This window comes from Typopeltis vanoorti, chromosome 20, assembly GCF_054136105.1.
Source record: "Typopeltis vanoorti isolate ZY-2024b chromosome 20, IOZ_Tvanoo_1.0, whole genome shotgun sequence".
In the NCBI taxonomy this organism is placed as follows: domain Eukaryota; kingdom Metazoa; phylum Arthropoda; class Arachnida; order Uropygi; family Thelyphonidae; genus Typopeltis; species Typopeltis vanoorti.
Genome location: NC_143568.1, coordinates 5,098,150 through 5,119,904, shown reverse-complemented (window position 1 = coordinate 5,119,904; position 21,755 = coordinate 5,098,150). Strand labels below are relative to the sequence as shown.

The following is a 21,755-nucleotide window of genomic DNA, read 5'->3' as shown; positions in this document are numbered from 1 at the left end:
ACTACCAATCTTCAACTGGGAACAACAGCTGAAGACTGTTAGAAGCAATCTCACTAGCATAGTATAACAAAATAAAATGTAAGGATATAATCAAATTAAAAATGATACATCAAATGAGTTTTCAGGACTGATCAAAGGAAGTTCTTGCACTATCACAATTTTCTAAAAAAAAAAAAAAAAAAAAAAAAAAACCAATATAGGTGCACTTTTTGTCTATTCCTCACTTCTTTACTCAAAAGATCATTATAATATTTGCAGGCTTACCTCTTATTCACTGCCCTGTGCAATGAATCTTCTCTTAGCAACTTACAAGTGTCAGTAGTACATTATTACCTTTCTGTCCCTCTATCTAGCAAACTATGTAAACAATATTCTCTCAATCTATTCTCAATCACTCATCTCTGCATCTTCTGTAGCATTTCCTTGGCTCTTTCAGATGCTCATTTGTACAATCCATATCAGCTATCACAAACTATTCTATTAAAAAAAAAAATCCTATAACCCCTTACCAACTTGTAGGTCTCTATCATATCTCCCCTCTTCCTCCTGTCCACCAGACTCTGCAAATTACATCTTCTCAATCTTTCCTCATACTCGACATTCCAGAGGTCAGAAACTACCTCTGGTCAGTCTCCTTTGGACCCTTTCCAACATCTCTTCATCCTTCTGAAAACCCAGTGACCAAATCTGGGCACAATAGTCCATGTGTGGCCTAATCAAAGCCTTATACAACGGAACAAGAATCTCCCTACTTCTACACGTCAGTGTCCTCTGCATCATTCCCAGAAGCCTTTGTGTTGTCTTCAAAATTTTGGCGACGTGTCCCCTAAATTTTAGATCCTTATCCACTATCATCCCCAGATCTCTTATTTCCTCTACCTCCAACAATATATCTCACCAAGCATAAATTCTGCATCCCATCTTTGTTTTTTAAATTTTAAAACCTTACATTTTGCAACATTGAACTCACATCCCCATTTCCGTGCCCAATCACTCAATCTATTCAAGTCTTCCTGTAAGGCCACAACATCTTCACTACACTTCATGGTTCGTCCCAACTTTGCATCATCTGCAAAAAACTGAATATCTCCATCCAAATCTTCACCTATATCATTAATATACATGTTAAACAGCAATGGACCTAAAACTGACCCATGAGGCACTCCACTAGTGACTTTCCTTTTCCTGGATATCACTCCCCCATACACAACAAGTATAGTTGTGTATCTGATACCTATCAGATAGCCAGTCTCCAATCCAATGCACCAATCTAATATCCAACCATATCTGCTCTAGTTTGTCAACTATCATTTCCCCACCCTTGGCCAATTTCTTTATGGAGACATTTGAAGAGAAAGCCAAACTCTGCCCCACAAAAACCCACTATTTGGCTTCGTTATGTGGATGATGTGTTTGCTATTTGGCCACATGGCTCAGACACACTCCACTCCTTCCTAACACACTTAAACAACCAACACCCCAGAGTCCAGTTCACCTTAGAAAAAGAGGAAAACAACACCCTCCCCTTTCTAGACACTTTAATCACCTGCCAGCTTGATGGATCTTTGGTTTTCTCTGTTCACAGAAAACCCACCCATACTGGCAGATACATTCACCAGCAGTTCCCCCCCCCCTCACAACAATATGGGGTTATAAAAACACTATATAACAGGGCAAAATTAATCTGCTCAGATGACAAGGCGCTAACTACTGAACTAAACCACATCCTCAACACTTTCTTAGCCAATGGCTATAACCCCCCAAAAATCCAAAAAATACTAAAATCAGTAAACCACAATCCCCTCCCCCCCCTCCACAATAAAGATTACACCAAGTCTATCACCATCCCCTACATCCAGGGCACCTCTGAGAAAATAACCAATATCCTCAAAAAATATGACCTTACTTCCTGTTACAAACCATATAAAAAGTTGGCATCCCTTATCTGCTCTACCAAAGACCAACCACTTCCCCTAGACCTACAGGGTGTATACCAGGTCCCTTGCAGCTGCAAATTGTCCTACTTTGGCCAAACAGGCAGAACAACAAATATCAGGATTTCAGAACGCAAAGACTACATCCGGTTCCACCAGTACAACCGCTCTGGGCTGGCAGACCATGCCTTAGATACCCACCATAAAATTCGTTGGAAGAAAACAAAAATAATTCATCGCAGAAAGTTTAAATACGAAAGATTATTCATAGAATCTTCAGCAGCTCTAAAAAACGTTCCTAACCTCAACAAATTTGGGTGCATGAAACTACCCCAAATTTGGGAGACTTACATTATGAGGACTTCAGCCCAACTGCCAAGACTACCAAATTAGCTCGCCAGAGGGCACCATTAGGACTTTAGGAACAATATTAGTTTCTTGCTTTCTTCCTCATTTGCTTTGTGTTTGTGCCTGCGTGCACATACCATATCTTTATGTTCCTGAAGATGGCAATGTGACGTTGTCGAAATATAGAAGTTATTCATTAAAGTTACCTTTAATTAATATACTTTATATGCGTTGTTAATTCCGTAAACTAATCACCAGTTATGTCTGACCAACGTATAAGCCTTGCTACTAGAATTGTGTGTAGGATGGTCAAGTTCTTCAACACCCATATCATCAATCCATTGCTGCATAGAATTGTCTAGAAAGTCACAGGCTACTGTTGCCAGCCTGGTTGGCCGAGTGGTTAGCATATCTGCTCTCCAGCCAAAAGGCTGCAGGTTCAAATCTTGCAAAAGGCATGGATGTTTGTGATTGTCCTTTAAATAATTACCTTATGTACTGCTGTGACCTGTGTCTTGACAGAGTATGATCCATGATATCTTTGTGCCATAAAAATCAAATAAAACAATAAATAAAAAGCTGCACCATTAAGAGAACCTATCACTCAGAAGTAGGGAGTTCAGCTCAATGCATGAAAACCAGTCTGAACTCATGCCTCCACTACCAAACTTCACAGTTGGTACAACACATTCGAGCAGGACTCCAATCCAGACTCATCTGTCAGACTCAGATAAAATAATGATTCATCACTCCAGAGTATGTATTTCCACAGCTCCAGAGTCTAACAGTTGTGAGCTTTACATCACTCTACCCAACACTATGTTTCCTTTGCTGATATTAAGCTTGTATGCAGATGCATGGTCATGGAAACCCATGTACATCAGCTCCTGACAAAACAGTTGTGTTGCTGCCATTGCTTGCAGAAGCATTTTGGAAATCAGTAGTGAGTGTTTCAACTCAGGACAGGCAATTTTTTTCCACCTCATTTGGCATTTGCAGTTCCACTCTATGATTTTATGTGGCTCACTAGGTCGCAATGCTGTTGTTGCTCCTACGTGTTTCCACCTTCACATCATATACAATTGATCGGGGGCAGCCGCAGCAGGACAGAAATTTCTCAGAGTTCTTGCAAAGATGGAAATCTTATGCTACTATAATGTTGAAATTAGCTTTTCAGTACAGTCTATTTTACTGTTAATGATTGTCTATGAAGATTGCAAGACTGTGTGCTTCCTTTTATACCTGTATGAGTCATTGCTATGATGTATACTACTGTTTGAAAAGAAGTCGGCAGACACCATAGTGCGAGGAAAAAACAGCCATGGCGCCCATCTTAATAAGATGAGATGTGTCAGTAAATGAATGGCGGTTTTTACATACTTTCCTTTTGCAGCACCCTAAGGTCATGTTCAGTGAGTGTGGTAGGTCATCCACTGTTGATGACACTTGCAGTTGACTTGCTGTGCTTCTATTGTAGTATGGTATCACTGATTGTTGAACCTGGGATGGCCCAATTTGCCAACAATTTGCTAAACAGATAGGCCTGCAATATGGCATCTTATCACGTCTCTTTCATACTCCCATTTTGCCACCATCTTAACCAGACACAGTTGCAGTGACTTGAGAGCATCATATCCCTCCAATTTGTATTGGTTACAGACACATGATATTATATGGCACAATGCCCCTTACCCATGGAGGTGTCTGTTAACTTCTTTCCAATCAGTGTATTTCAGCATACAATTATTACATTAAATGCTAAAATAAAGTATAATTCATTATGTGAGCTATAGTGGGCCTGTGTCAATTCTCCAATTTCATTCTTGATAATTCTTCCAGTCCTTTTTTCTATATAGCTTCTCTTACAGTGGTCCTTTTCTGTGTCTTCCTCTTTTACTTTTTTTCTAGGATACATGGCACGATGCATCTTGTCCATGGGGGTCATTGACTTCTTTCCAAACAGTGTATATATACATATTCACTACTACAATACGGTGTCAATATTTTTGATCAGACAGCATACTTGAATAATTATTCAGTGATCACTCTGTAAGAAGATTTTGTCAATGCAGTATCACAGGTATGTGACAGGATCTAATGTGAGAAGAGAGGTACATAAATTGGAGATGCTTAGGATACTATGTAACCACTGCCATGGTATTGGATGAAATATTGGCTAGTATTACTAGAAGGTATAGCAGAATTGACAGTTCCTCTGACCAGAATCCTTTACTTAAGTTTCATCTTTAGCATGATCCTAAGAGAGTGGAAAGAGAACACTACTCTTGTCAAGATTAGTACTAACTGGTATCTCAAGAGTAGTGATAAAAGTACTGAAAAATTTGGTTAAAGAAAATAAATTCAGGAATGAGTGGACAGAAATATGATACTCTATGAGAGACCACAATTTTGTGAAGAGTAGGTCTTACCTTAGTAACTACTCAGTTGTTAAATAAAGGAAAGGGCTTCACCGCAATGTCACTGGACTTTGCAAATGCACCACTTGACCAAATACAACAGTGAAGCACTATATTCTTGTTTAATTCTTTATGCAAATATAGCAAAATTTGCCAGTGAAGTTTCTTTGTGACTAGGCTACTTGTATATAGAGACTAATGACTTCACATTAATTGCCTTAGTTTCCCATAACGCAAAGCACATCGTTTAAGGGCATTATGGGAAAGGTCACTATCCAGACCAGTTTCAACCCTTCAGGTCTCATCAGTGGGACAAAGATCCACAAGAGATACCAAGTATATAAGTAGCCTAGTCATGAAGAAACTTCACATGCAAACTGTTTGCTTATGCTTGGATAAAAAATTAAACAAGGATATAATTTCTCCACATTTTTAATTTATGACCAAGCGGAAAAAACTTTCTACAACTTGCCTTAATCCAGAGTATTTTAACAATAAGGTGCTATACTATTTTACTACTTGTACATGGAATATACATGACTTCTGCATTACTTCAACCTTGGTAGCTCTTCTGGATATGGCTCCCCTGACGTGGTTTTCCACAGGTGGGGGACTGCTGAAGTGGTCTCAATCACTGCATTCCATCAGATGCTTGCCTATGGAATAGCTTCTACTGACATGGTCTCGACATTTTGGTGCCTTTTGGTCAATGGATGCTTTTCCCTGAGAGATGAGTGGTTCTGCTCAGTGGTAGGGTGTGCTGTCACTTGGTAGAACCATTGAGTGATTCAGAGTTATGATAAAATGATCCTTTGGGTCACTCAATGAGGTTAAGAATGATAGTTTTTGGAGAAGACCTTTTACTTATACAAAGGTCTGGCTCCCACTAATGATATTTTGCCCAAAGGCAAAACATTATTAAATGCCTTTAGGAAAGTTTTTACCTGTCACTGAGTAGAACCACTGATGAGAGTATGATGAACTTAGGAGTGATACTTTTTGGGTCACTCAGTGAGATTTAGAAATGTTGTACATCAATCAATCAGTTTTTGGAGAGAGGACACCCCCCCCCCCAACACACACACACACACACACTTCAACAGTGTTTCAATAAAGATTGAAACCAGTCTGAGTAGCAGTTGTTCCCATAATGCACAGCATTATACTAAACCAGAAGGATGTGTGCTCTGCATTATGGGATACTAAGGCAATTAATGTGAAGTATATACAAGTAGCCTAGTCGTGAAGAAACTTCAAGCACAAGCTTTGTTTGCTTACATTTGGATAAAGGATTATACAAGAATATAATTTCTTGTCATTTTTAATTTAATTTATAATCAAGTGGAAAAAACTTTCTACAATGAGAGACACCATTTCATACACTGAAGCAAATAGAGATGGATAAGAGAATAGCTGATGACATAAAAAAAAGTATGATATGGCAGAGTAGAATCCAACAGAAAACCAGTAGCAGACCATAAGACTATACATGAGCAATTATTTAATTTGTACATTAATTATATGTAGAATGATCTTGGGAGAGGGTGATATCCAGTTGTGTGCTGATAATGATGCAAAAAAAAAAAAAAAAGGAGAGGGGAGTACAACAGTTAATAACAGTGATGTAGAGATCCTGCAAGATGATTTAAACAGACTGACAACAAGTATAGGATAACGATTTTCAGTTTAATGTGGCAAAGTGTCAAGTTATGCATTTTTGAATGAAATGGATAAAAGCTGTATTATAATGATAGAACTGGACTGTAGAAATTGATAAGTCTAGGGATTTGTAGATGATGGTAGATTGGGAGTCGAGTTCCGACAACACATTGCAAAAGTGGGCAAAACAGCTCGTATTATCATCTGGCTGTTGATACTAACAAGTAGAGGTAAGGACATTATCCTTCCTCTTTACAAGCCTTTGATATAGTGACATCTGGACTACTTTGTGCAGATCTGGTAGCCTGGATTTCTTGAGGATGTGCTGGAGTGGATTTAGAGGCAAGTGGAAAAACTGGCAACTGGTGTGTGAATTTTACCATTGAGGATAGGCTGAAAGTGTTGTGATTACAAAGCTGATAGATAGAAATGAGGAAAGATTATAAAAACATAAGTTTATTAAAGGATTTTATATAAAGGGCAAATGAAGAAAGTTTCTTATATATTAAGAAACTGGAGAGAATTAAGTACCACTCCTGGAAGTTCTGTAGGAGTGTGGTTAACAAGAGTGTGAGAGCTAGGTTTATTGTTTGGAGAGTAGTGAATAAGCAGAATGGATTGCGAAAGGTAGTAGTGGAGTTAGTAAATGAACTTAAACAGAGGAAGAGAGAAATTAATAATTTCTCTCTTCCTCTGTTTAAGTATGTCTATGTATGAATAATGGTTAGTGGGAGCCTTCTTCAATGTCTTTGGACTCTATGGAGATTCCCATAAAATAACCACAGAAAGCCATTTTAAAAAAGTTACTATAAAAGGTCATAACTGAGAGTCCAAAGACATTCACATTTCACAGAAAAAATTTACCAAAGAGTAGAAATGAAATCTCCTAAACATGCTGACAGATTTTTAAATTCGAGTCTTCCTGATGCAGAAAGAATGTGGGCAAGCTCCTGCCTAATACACATGTACCAATATAAGTGTTAAGTAAATTTGTGATTAAACAGGATACTCTGGAAAAATTTAGCTCATGGAGGGATCATTTCTTACAGAAATGATCCCCCCCCCCAATTCTAAATTGGTGTCATGCTAATTTTTTGTAAACAGGTAATAATACATCTTTCCTTTATAGTGATTTTTTTTTAAAATTATACTAATACTTTTTGTATTGAAAAAAATTGAAACTGTAAGACAATGTCCAAACTGAGCATAGCCCATGACAAGTTTGTACCTTTTTAATTTAAAGAACTTGGAAAATGTAAAAATGCTTTTAAAGAAACTATTGTGCATAAGCTTATATTTATTAATATTCCCACTGTGGTGATCTGCCACTACAGGTTACTGATCACATAGAACTACCCACTAGCGAATGAATCTCTCAAGTGCTTGCAATTGCTTATAGCTTCAATGTTTGGGATAAAGTCTGTCATGAAATGCTTAGATACCTTTCTTACTACCTCTCATAATCAGGTCACATTATGACTCAACAGAAGTTGAAAATAATGGCTATCACTATTATTTTTAATGTCAGATCTTAGAAATGCATGGAACATATCAGTTGTACTTCAGCAACTGTAACAAGTTATTCAACTTTTCTTCACATCCACTGCTATTTTTTGAATCAAATATACAAATAATGGTGGATCTAATATCCACTTTGCTTATATAATACTCACAATTTCAAATTCTTTCACTGTTTCCTATCATTATATTCTTTCCATACTTTTGTTCTATGAAAATAGAACACTTACAGTGTGATTTGGCCGAGTGGTTAGCGTATCTGCTCTCCAGCCAAAAGGCTGCGGGTTCAAATCCTGCTGGGGGCATGAATGTTTGTGATAGTCTGTGAAAATGCTAGTGATGGCGGTAGTCAGTAGATTGCATTGGTACAGATCATAGGTTCCCAAAGTGGGCGGTACTGCTCCCCCCCAGTGGGCACTGAAGCCTTCGGGGGGGGGGGGGGGCTATAGTGGGATCAGAAGCATTTGGGGGACATTCAGGCGGCCTAGGGGTCGGTGGCTCTTTATAGAAGAAATTAATAATATATATTTAAAAATTAATTATTTGTGATTTTGCGATTAGATAATCATTTAAAATTTAAATATTGCATTTTAATTCATCTTATGCCCGTCTTACACGATCAATTTTTTTTTTATCAATTTTCTATTTCAATTATTTAATCATTTGAAAATTTACCATGTCAGATAGAAATAGATGTCAATGAGAAAATAGAGCATATATATGTGTGTGTGTGTGTATAATAGGTTATGTTTACAGTAACAAATATATTCATTATATTTCATTTCAAAATATATATAAAATATATAAAACCACTTTTCTAATTGATTTGTACAAAAATAAACCCAATTTTATATAATTTAATATTACGAGTAAAAATAATAATGGCAAGAAAGAAATAAAATCTTAAATTTTAGTTAGCAATATAAGTTAGTACTAACTAGAAGGAAAAAACAAAGCAAATATTATTCGAAACTTATTATACTGTTTTCTGTGGTTATGTTTTGTAGGTTTGTTGTTTATATCTTGTGTAATTATTTTATTTATTAATTATTATTTATAATTATTCGGACAATGTCGTGGTCAGACGAACAAAATGCGCTTACGGGCAAAATAAAAAATTGAACATGTCATACAGGATATTTTAACTTCTATTTTTTATATAGAAGTTACAAAATTTGTGTCTTGCAAAGTGGGCGGCTGCCCGAAAAAGTTTGGGAACCTATGGTATAGATGATGATGATGGTAGTTGTGGTTCGCTGTAGTTGGCGAATTTGAATGATGGAGATGGAGAGTTGTAGTGTAGGTCAGTCTTTGGACTCCTTGGAGGTGTCACGTAATAATAATTTCAAAGTACCAAACAGACTATCCTATTTATTTTCCTACCTTGTGATTTTTTCCCCCCTTCCTCTTTCTTCCACACCTTCAGTATGCCACTTACTAATCTCCTCTTCAAACTCATAATTTTACTCATCTAATCCATTTTCTTCTTCTCATTTCCTCCATGCCATCATATTCATATCCTCTGCATCATTCTTATTTCATTTATAATTAGTATTATTTTGCACCCACCATGAAATCATTAGTCTCATCATCAGAATCTAATTAAATGAGGGTGATTCCATGTGACTAAAGTACCAAAAAAAAAGTAAACTCAACTTAAACTGAAACTACATTATTTTGATGAAAATGAGTTTAGTTATTCTGTCCCTTTTTTTTAAAAAAAAAGAGGAAAAATATATATTTAGATTTTTCCTGCCATCCTGTTAATAATGGAAGCAATTTTTATTCAGCAGATCCACAGAATTTTTACAATATTAGAAGGTTTTAAAATTAATTACAAATTATTTCCAAATCAGCAAATATCTGATGTTTTTGCTGCCATTTTAAAAACTGAAGGAAACTACTTTTTTTTAATCTTTGGATTTTCAGACAACTTTCTTTTTTCAAGATGGCAGTCACCTGACCTGTTTAAGATGTTCCGAGTGCTTTTCTCCATTTTGTACTTTACCCTGCAGGCTTAGGTTGCATATAAATGTTGAATTTTTTATGTTTCATTTATACATGTAATAGAATACATATGCCCAAAATCACTTTCAAGTTATTTTTATTACTTGAAAATGAAGAAACTGCTAGAGATATAAAATATCAAAAACATTGAATTGAACATTAATTGGAAATTAATTTTTTTTTTATTCTGAGTGCATAATTTTAGGGGATATTTTCAGAAAGCCACACTGCATTCATTTGTGGCATATTTAAACAAAAATGTTTTATATCTGAAACACCATGTTATCAGTGACTGTCTAACACAACATAGTATAAGTTTGACTTTTCAAAGAGTTTTGATATGGTTTCATCAGAAAGAAAAGTTCCCAAATTTGGAAAAAAAAAAAAAAAAATGTTAGTTTAGTGATGGTCTGTCTGTCTAGTATATGAAGAGAAAGAACTTTGTTAACCTGTTAACCAGAGAAATAATTCTGGTTTATTTCCAAAATGGTACTTTTTTTTTTTTGCCATATCACATGGCAAGAGCTCATGTGGTGATGCTGCGGAAAAAACTATTCAACAAATGGTCACAAAGGCAAGCTTGCAATAGGACTATTGAAAACCACATATTGTCACTAGAAACCATGACATGTTTGACTTCTGTTTTAGCATCACTTCTGATATGAAATTCTTTTTTGTATCCAGCAAAGACACTGAATCTGAAGTAATACTGTTTGAAACTTGTCTTTTCAAAGAAAAACTTCTCTTTAGAAAGATTTAAAAAAGCAGACAAAACTGAAATAAATACTAAAACATAAGAATGTATCACAGCTATGCAAAAGTCTATGAGAAAAATGATGCTGTCCACCAGAGAGCAATGAAGTTGTTGCAGTCACTCGACTGAATGATTATACCGGCAGTATTTATCATAAATACTGCCGGTATAATCATTTATAAAATTGATAAGATCATTTCCTTTGGAAAAATATATTACACTTAAGTGGTGAATACCACTTAACTTAATTACTGAGATAAGTAAAATTTTATAAATAAAATAATAAAATAAAATAACATTTTATTCCACTTTTACATTAATGGTGGTGACATGTAATACTGTCAACTTCATACCACTCAGGAGTCTCTAAAATAAGTGACTTGATAAGTGGATGTACTAAATACACTGAAATATATAATTAAAAAACACAGTTTTCTTCATTTTCAAAACACTACCCTCTAGGCTGAAGGGATAAAAATAACAAAATGGGACACCAATTTTGCTTTATAGCCACCTATCAAGAGTATGTCATAAAATTTTCATTTGGTCCTCCTTCACATAACTTTTTTTGGTTTTCAAAGTTAGCTGTTTAATTTTTTTTGCAATCTTTGAGGCAATTTTTTGTAATAGAAAGTAACTCTTCAAATCAAGGTGATCTGTGGCATACATATTTCACATGTATACATAAAAAAACTTGTGGATTCAATGTAGCCCACAAGATAGAGTCCAAAATGGGAGGAAAAAGAGCACTCAAAACACCTAAAGCAGATGGCCACAATCTTGAAAAAAATTATATTATGTGAAAATGCAAATAAGAAATCAAAAAGTACACACCTTGACCATTAAACTGACAGGGAAAAAAACAAAAAAAAACTAGACAATAAGCTGTGATTTTTCAACCCTTGAAAATTGTGAAAATTCTTTGGATCTGCCAAATAAAAATGGCTGTCATAATCAAGAGGATGCCAAAAATCTACAAAAAGATATTTTCTTCCATCTAAAGGACAAGGTAACAAAACTCACTTTCGTCAAAATGTATACAACATCAACTTCCTGACGATTTCACTTGGAATGACCTATGAGTAATGAGTCACTCACCAGAATAAATTCATTTGTCTGTAGGTAGTTTTCGGTATTAAGACCACATATTAATATAAAGAGTTTATTAAAAATAAACAATTAAAAAAATCCAACAAGTTTCATGTATCGTAAGACTTACATCATCAGGGGTAATGGTACATCAAAAGTTTTACCCAACAAAAGCTTACTGACAATTAATTACACATATTAGATGTTTTTAATAACTTCATAACTGTTGAATAATTGAGAAACCAGAATACAAATGATATCTTCGTTACTGTATGCATGTTAGAACATTGCTAGTTGTCATGTTCTGTGGTTCATGTGTGCTATATCCTAGACCCATGGCAGTTAAATTTTTGAAGGCAAACCATACTTGATGTGAAATCAAGCCTTGATTTTTATTGCACTGTGTAGAGATCCTAAGCATTTGTATGGATTCTTTAAATTTTCTTGTGAAACAGTTATCAATATATGACATGTTTGTCAGTTGCCAGAGTACTTGATGGCTAGTAGTGGCCGTGTGAAATGCTAAACCTAATTTGTGCTCCTTTCTTTTTTTGCCTCTTTATATTAATATGTGGTCTCAATACCGAAAGCTATCTACAGAACTGCTTAACCACCTTATGTCTAAATTCATTTGTCATTTATTCTCGATGATTTCTTCACTGTCTCCATATTTAGACTATTTAATACTATGTTCCCCTCTTGCTGCAACCATAACACTTTCCCATTAGATTGTGTGAAATATGTAGTCAAAGATATGACATGAAAAGAGAATGTTATACAAAAATAAATACGTATTTCAGTTATGAAATTTTGGTTTCAAATATCATTAATTAGCAGAACACAGAAAAATGCTCAGAAATGGATCTAGGGAGGAAAAAAAATTAAGTTGCTATAAGGCATATAATTAGCCCCAATTAAAAAAACATTGAATAAGAACATAAATATCATTTTTTTTACCTCATCAGGCTTATCTAGCAGAATAAATACTAAATCAAATCTAGATAACAGAGCACTACCAAGTTTTAAGTTTTCTGAAACAGATTTTGCTTTATTATAATGGCCACCCACAGGGTTGGCAGCTGCCAGAATAGAGGTACGTGATGGTAGACTGCAAACCATGCCACCTTTAGCAATACTGATAGTCTGCTGCTCCATAGCTTCTAAGAGTGCATGATGCTGCACTCCCATCTTATCAAATTCATCAATACAACAACATCCTTGATCTGCTAAAACTAATGCTCCAGCTTCAAGTGCATATTCTCCACCTGGTCCCTCTTTAGATAGTGTTACTGTAAGGCCAGACGTTGTAGTTGTATTTCCACAAACATATATTCCACGGGGAGCAATATTTGCACAAGACTGAAGCATCTGGCTTTTCCCTAAACCTGGATCCCCAACAACTAGAATATGAGGATCACCACGAACTGGAATACAGTTCTGATCATCAAGGTATTTTTGTGTTCCCCCAATAAGTCCTAATGCTAATCCAGCCTTAACCATTTCATGTCCATAAATGGCTGGACACAGAGATGCTATGAACAAACGGAAAAGATTTTCTTCAGCTTGAATTGCCTGTATAGCATACAAATCTTTAAGGCTAAATTCAATTCCACCAGGATTTGTGTTCAATTTGTTCAAAGAATCACTGGCCCCTTTCAAACTAGTAATGGAATTGGCTAGTATATAGAGTAGAAACATGCATTTATCTTTGCCAGTTCTTATACGTCCATCACCACTGCTACTAGTCACTTTTACAATTCCTGAAACCAAAATAATATCTCCTGGAACACTGCTATCTACAAGATCATATACTAATTCACATTCGACAGTTCTTGGAACCCGGCCACCATCACGTTGATCATTGGCAACAATCTCCTGCAGACGTATGCTTTGCCAATCTACAGTTTCAGTTAATGGTGAACCACGCAGAGGATTAAAAGCATGCGAATGACATCCACGCTTACTACATTTAACAGGTGGAGTAAATTTTCCATATGGCTGCAGCATTACTTGTACTGTTCTACATTGAACACATTCAAAAGCCATTTTTGTACACAAAGGTTTAATATTGCTTACTCTCACCACTGTTCCTTTTACAGTGACAAATTTTCCATATGAGTTAGCTTTAAGATTTTTCAGCATTGTAACAGGCTCAAAGTTAACAAATCGTGCATGTAATACTGAAGGGATACATGTACTACCGGAACCCAGGCTCTCCGCATGTAGTGTAACAGGTAATTCTTGATGAATTTTTTTGATGACCATCTCATGCATTGCCAGACCAAAGTAACCAGTAACCTGTTCTGGAAAATCTCTTAGGTCTTCATAAAAACTTTCCCATTCTCCAATAAGTTCTTTATTTGACAGAACATTCTTTACATCTATAACAAATGAGCCTTTAGTTTCAATATCATCCATTTTATACATTTCTGATAACAATTTCAGATATTCTTCTGCTAGCCGTACTCTCTTGGAAGTAATCCCATTTTCATCATAGGGTTCACTGTGAAAATATAATTTCCATCCCATATAAGGGCCATCCTTGGGAGAAAAACTAGATACTTCAGATGTAGGATCACTTAAATGAGAGAAGAGTGTTTCTTTACTGTTGGAATTTCTTGAGGAACTACTCTGAGAGGTGCTGTTACTCTGTGGTCCCCTTCTTTGAAAATTTCCTCTGAATGAACCTCGTCCTCTGAAGTTTGTCTTCCAAAATCCTCTACTACCACTACCATATTTCTTTGCAGAACTGTGATTATTCATTATGAGCTTCAGCCTTTAAGAATTATATTCAGAATCTGAAACAAAAATAAATAAAGAAATAAAAATCTACACATATGTATTAATGTTATCTAGTTAGAAATAAACATTCACTCAAGGTTAACAATAATTAGATTAACAAATGAAATCATATTTAAAATATTACTAATAAAAACTTCCCTATCTGTTTTTATATAACCCCAAAATTCACACTTATCTTATTAATAATATAAAACACTAAAAGAACTATATGATAAGTATGAACTGAGGACCATAACTCACTGAAGTATGTAAGTGTTGCACAAGGAAAATATGCAGACTGTAGAGGTATGGAGTGAATGTGATGGGGTGGAGTAACACAGAGTTCTGTTCTAGAACCACTGTTGTTTAATTTATATATCACTACAAGGTTAGAGAAGCTATATAGTTGTTTACTGATGATGCCAAACTGGTAACGCCAGGGAGCTGTGATGTGATGTTAAAGATTTGAAGAAGTTGGTGTTAGAACCCAGTCATAAAGTTCTATTATCCACACTGGAGTTCTTCTACAATATTAAAATTAGTTGTGATGTAAGCAATAGCAGGGCCATCTAATTAGAGAGAATAAAAGGAGGAGAAAAGACCCTGAAAAAAAGAGAAGGGGAAAGAAAGCTAGAAGATAACATGAGGAAGAGTACTAGAGAAAGGAGGAAGCACGATAGCACGAGAGAAGTTGGTAGTATGGAGAGATGTGATGGAAGGAAAAGTCAGTCTCGAAGCCACTGCTACTGACAGTTAACACACACACACACACACACACACACACACACACACTGATTGATTCTTCCTACATACTGGTATATTTTGTGCAGCATAAAGCTTTTAAAATCTTTTCATATTGTGTAAGTAACATTATTATTTAAAAAGACAGACTGTATGAAGGAAACTTGTGAGATTTTATTTTTTTAAGTTGGCCTATAGAACAACCTAAACCCCTATTTGGTATGTGTATTTATTGCCTCAGTTTATGTAGTTCTAAACATGGGACAGTAGATGCCTTGTAGAGATAAGATAACATTACTGGTAGAAAGAAAATGCTTACTGCTGAAATACATGTGTGTATAAATGTTAATTATCATATAAGTTGTATTAGCCTAATCAGAACTCCTCCACTGGGGTATCTCCCAGTGATGGTACTAGCACTCTTCCTCTTTTTCTTTGTTTTTCTCCCCATATTCTTTGCTCTACTTTCTCTGAGTCTTATGTTATCCTATCTTCCACACCACCATCACTGGTATCCAATGGCCTGCCAGTTATCAGTTTTTCTCATCATCCATGTAGCAAGCAAAAAGCCAATATGGAAAATGTAACCCTTCTTTATTCTGAAATGTAGGAACTCCCAGAATGGCTAAAAGAACTACAATCTGGTGATATCCTTGTGGAAATCTGTCAGCAACATTAATGGATGGAATACCAATTACACCTCATAAATCACTACTCTTCTACATGAGTGATACCAGAATGGGATCTTCTTGATGTCTCAAATGAGGAAATGTGTTTAGAGCTTAAAGATCAGGGAATGACTGGTATGAGGTACATCCTGATATGCAGAGTGGTCACCTCATTCCAACCATGAACATTATCCTTACTTTTGATATAACTAAACCTCCAACATCTGCAAAAAGCAAGATATCTTGCCTGTTCTGTTAGGCTGTACATGCCTAATCCACTGAGATGCTTTAAATGTCAGAAATACGGCATACCCAAACTGCCAGTTGTGGCTCTGCTACCTGTGCCCGTTGTGGAGGTAAAGAGCATAATAAATCTTGCTCTTCAAAGAAAGCTGAATGTGTCAACTGTCAGGAAGATCCATTCTACTCCTGTAGATGCCAGAGAAACAGAACAAAAGATATATCAGGATGCAAAGAGGAAGCAAGCTGCCACCACCACCATCCTAAAATCTTATTGTGAAAAGGTGACAGTTAAGAAAATATCAAAAGCAGCTCATACCCATGTGTATTCCACCATCTGATAATCTTCCCATACTTGTACTTTATGATTGTGATTGCTTCTCTGCAGAGCACGTCCGTCATATCACCTGAGGTCTAACTCCTGAAAGAACTCCAAAAATGATCCCATTTCAAGAAAATTATGGCAAGGATCTCAGCTAAAGATAAACTACCAGACACTCCTATAGAAAAACTGAATGCTTCTATATCCACTGAAAGTAAACTAAAATTACCAAATGATCCTGACACATCAGATGATGTAATAAACATTTTTCCAGAAGAAGAACAGATGGACACTGGCTGTCCATACTTCCTTAAATCAATACATAAATATAAGCCTGGCAAAGGCAGGCCCTCAGCATCTCAGAAATTGGAGCAGCATATAAAACCAAAACAATAAGAAAATTTCTACACTGGAACTGTTGTGGATTTTGTTGTAATATTGAGGATATCAAGGTTCTGTTGCAGAAACACAAACCTTTCTGTTTCTGTCTACAGAGATCATATTTAAAACCCAGTGAGGATCCAACCCTAAAAGGCATTCTATTGTTGTTCATAAGGACAGAACTAGAGATGGCCTGTCTCATGGTGGAGCAGCTATTCTACTAGGCAATCATACTCCTTTTCAACATGTCTAGCTTAATACTGCTTTGGAAACAATAGCAATTAATATATCTGTGGGATTTCTTATTACAGTATGTCTGATTTATTTACCACTGGTTGTGATTTAAAGGAGACTGAACTTGATAATCTTATATGACAGTTGTCTCAGCCCATACGTTTCATCATGGGCAACTTTAATGGGCACAACACTTTTTGGGATGGAGTAGTGCTAACCCAAATGGATGAAGTCATATCATTGAGTGAATGATCAACAATCACGATCTCAACCTTCCTAATAATAGAGTCAATACCTTTTTCCCCATATGTCTATCTACTCATATTCTGCGATAGCCATCTTTTCACTGATTACTTGGGATGTTGAAGAGAGCATCTATGGAAACGATTTTCCTGTTGCTTGTACTGTCTTCATAAGAACGTTCTTCTGCATGGATGCCCATGTGGAAAATGGACCATTTACACTCTATCCTAAAATGTGATGGAATCCAGAATGTCAAGCAGCCAAAAAAGATCTAGACAGAGCATGAGATATATTTTGTAGATACTCCACTACATCAAATCTAATAGCGTTTAAATGAGCTTTCAGGCCAAAGGACATTAGTTGAGACTTCGAAGTCAAAAAAACAATCTTGGATCCAATTCACATATTAACCAACCAGTAGTGTATAAACTGTATTGGATGAAAAGTGGAAAATGAAAAGTAGATATAGAATGCACCATTTGTCTATCATGAAACGTAATGGATGTGTTGCTGCTGATCCTAAAGCTATTGCAGACATTTGGAAAATAATTTTGCTAGAATCTCAGCAACAGCTTCCTATCCTCCTGAATTTTTAACATTGAAACAGCAACAAGAGAAACAGTGACTAAACTTTTCTACTAATATGACAGCCATACAATCAGCCTTTCCTTAGGAGGAACTAAAAAGAGCTCTTGTACTCTGTCATGCCAGTGTAGTAGGTCCTGATGATATCCATTATATGATAATATTTCTTCTGTAGATCTCCTTATCTGACTATACAACAGGATGGACATAGAGGAAGAGTTTCTGGTGCTTGGCATAAGCCGGTTGTCACTGTCATCCCAAAACTGGGAAAGGATCCAACACAAGTAAAGAATTATAGTCATTAAATATATATATATATATAAAATAAATTAACAGGCTATTTTCTACCCACTGCAGGGTGAAGGTCTCTCCCACTGCAGGAGGTTTTGGGTCTACTACTCCCCATGGTGACCCCTTCCATATTGGGAGAGTATCTATACTTGGGTGAATGAATGTATGAAGGTGGAAGACAATCACAAAAATCCATGCCTATGCAGAATTAGAACTCGCAGCATCTTGGCTGGAGAGTGGATACACTAAACGCACACACAGGCAAATCAGACATGAGAACATACACAATTTACGGACAAAAAAATACTATTGTTGGTTGCGAGTGGTAGATGGTGTGCATTAATGGTAGTAGTAGTAGTAGTTGGAGGATTAAGTAGAGGAAATGGTGATTTGTGTAGTGGAATAACATGCCCTCCCATGATGAGTCCTTTGACTCCTTGGAGGTGTCACGTAATAATAATTATTGATTTATCACTCTGACCAGCTGTCTTTGTAAGATATTGGAAAAAAATAGTAAATGCAAGCTTTTCCAGTATTTAGAAAGCAAGAAACTTCTTTCCAACACACACACACACACACACACACACACACACACACACACACACACACACACACACACTGTTGCATTTATAGACACCAATGTAATATTTATTCTTTTCTCTTTTAATGTCGTGTTTTATGATCTTAATCCTGACTTATTCCCTCACATAATTTCCTTAACCTAATTTCAATAAAAGTTCTTTGCTCGATGCATCAAGTTAATATACATTAATTACTATGCAGTCTCAATATTTAATCTGGGTCGTTAAACCTTCTTACGAGTAGTGCACGTGGACTGCCATTGGATTGCGCCAATTCCTTTGTTTCAGAGCTGGTGCCAGTTCCTATTCAGATTCAGAGAAAATTTCTATTATACTGTGCCACCCTAAATCCTAGACTACTGAACAATGCAAAATCAAGGAACTAGAACTCAGTTTAGTACACTGTCTAACATCTCTTAAGCACTTTCGTTAAATTCTAAATTCATTTCACAGTCGTAGCCTCCCTTGTATTTTACCTCCTGCTTTGGTTCTAACTTAATGAGCGGTGCAAATGAAAGGAAATCAGGCAAGTCATCAATTAATACTAAAGAAAAACATTTAATTACAAAATCAGACAATTTACACTTTATGAACAAATTCTGACATAGAATTGCACTAACTTCAGGGAATGAGTATACTCAACTAAAATTTCTAATTCTCCCATAATATGTTAAAACATTATTTCATGTAGGAAATTCTATCAAAGGTCAATTATCCATTTTACACAACAATTAAAGGTTATTCATTTATCAATAACAAAATTATCTCAACGAGCTTCCACACAATTCCTCCATCCAAAACTTAAAGTTCCACTACTTCTTTTAGCATAATCTCTAAAGTCCTTTCATTAATCGAAACATTATAAACCTAAAGTCCTTTTACAATTACAGGTTGTTCCCCTCAACACAATTATATAACAGATCAAAATTCTACATTACCAAAGGTGGGGAATTAATCAACCTTCACATACATCTCAACAGAACTTCGTTTCCTTGATCCTTCTCTTAATTGATTTCATCTGCACTTCAACTGATGGATTCTGACTAGACACATCTCCACCAAAAGGTAAGTTTGGCTCACAACGGCTTATCGATCTCTGTGGTGATCAGGAACTCCGTTCTGCTGGGCTACTCGTTGACCGCCAAACTTGCCATAGACACTTCAGCGTGCTCCAACGGCCTCTATCTCGATGACCACTCCAATTCAAGGGGAAGAGGAAAAGCCACGAACTAGCACCGCTACGCTTTTTAAATCACGCACCTGATGTTTCCTCTCTACATCATCCTGCTCTCTCCCTTTTCCCATAACACCTTACTTTTTCCAGCACCTAGCACCACACTCTCCCCTAGCGTACTTACGGAGGGAACCCGTGTGCACATCCTACTTGGTGCACATGTTTAGTTTCAGGCCATCACTATCTAATCCGATTATCTTTCTCCCGGTAGTACACAAGTATTTGCACAAAATCCACATAGTTTAAACATTAGAAAATTTACAATAATTATTTACAACATGATGCATAGACAAGTTTTACTCAAATGACTAATGTTGCTTATAAATTACAATTAGCTTTTTTTCTTCTGATATACCAATATTGGCCCCAGGAATGTTATTGCATGTTAAATCTGAAGGAAACATAAATGGATTTAATTTAGTTTCATTCAGAATTTAACACCAATAAACATTGAACTATTTGGTCCATTTAGAAATATATAAGAGATACTTTCCTGAAACAAGAACATCTGGTTTCGGTCTTCTTTGACATGGGAAAAGCTTATGACACAGCCTGGAGATATTACATATTAAAAGACCTCTTTAATCTTAGTCTGAAGAGACATTCCGTGTTTTTATTAAAAAGTTTTTCTGTCCAGCCAGGTCTGAGTGGGAAGCATGTTATCTTGGCCATATCATCAAGTCATCAACGAGGTGTTCCTCAAAACTCTGGCTTAAGTGTGACACTCTTTCCTATCAGAGTTAATTCAATCACTGAACAGGTTCCTCCTACAGTAAGCAATGCTCTTTATGTCAAAGATTTCACAATTTGCTGTCACTCTTTCAATAAGAGTAACTGAAAAGGCAACTCCAATAAACAATAGTGTCTTTTCATGGGACCTTAGTGATGGTTTCAGGCTTTCAGCAGAAAACACTGTGCACTTTGGCCAAAAATGTATACTTCACTCAGATCCTGATTTAAGAATTGGACAAAATATTATTCCAGTAGCACCAGAAGCCAAGTCTTATGACTCCTCTCTGACAGAAAACTTGCATTCTTTATACATGTTCATCAACTTATAGACAAATGCAGAAATACGTGGAATCTTCTTTGCACTCTATCCTCTACAGAATGGGGTGCTGATCAATGTTCCTTGCTCTGCCTTTATCATGCAGTTGTATGGTCAAAGCTTCATTATGGGTCCTAGGTTTATAGTTCTGCAAGAGAGAGCATGCTCTGATGGTTAGACCCTACCATCAGAGTATAAGAATAGCTACTGCATTACACACATAGCCCATTCAAAATCTTTATGTTGAAGCAAATGAACCTGCTCCATCACTCAGACCTTAATCAGTTGTTTCTTAACTATACTGTAAAAATAGTCTCTTCCAGAGCATCCTACATGGACTAGTATCAACTAGTTGATACTAGTCCATGTACTGCATTGGAATGCTCAATATTACATATATGAAGTTGCCACATGTCCCTTTGGTATGCATGTTAAAGAGATTATAGAAGCTATTGGCATGAATGTTGACACCATTACTTATGCTAAACAGAACAGCATTCCTCCATGGCAGGTTTGCACTACACCCTACCACCTCTCACTTTGTCACCTACAGAATTCTCATACTCTGTCTGTTTACCTACAACTGTTTAATACACATAGAACAACTCACTCTGATTTCTTGTCCATCTATACTGATAGTTCAAGATCTGAAACCTGTTGATTATGCTGCTGTGTTTCCT

At 36.1% G+C, this 21,755-nt stretch overlaps 1 protein-coding gene across 1 annotated transcript in view; it reads right to left on the bottom strand.

The window, feature by feature from the left end:
• LOC150095205 (DNA helicase MCM8-like) overlaps positions 1-21,755 on the bottom strand; it is a 56,305-nt gene that overhangs the window by 2,495 nt on the left and 32,055 nt on the right. The window contains exon 2 of the mRNA XM_090409880.1: positions 12,684-14,524. Within this exon, the coding sequence (XP_090266006.1) occupies positions 12,684-14,489 (1,806 nt within the window). The 5' untranslated portion in view covers positions 14,490-14,524. The remainder of the gene's footprint in view (positions 1-12,683; positions 14,525-21,755) is intronic.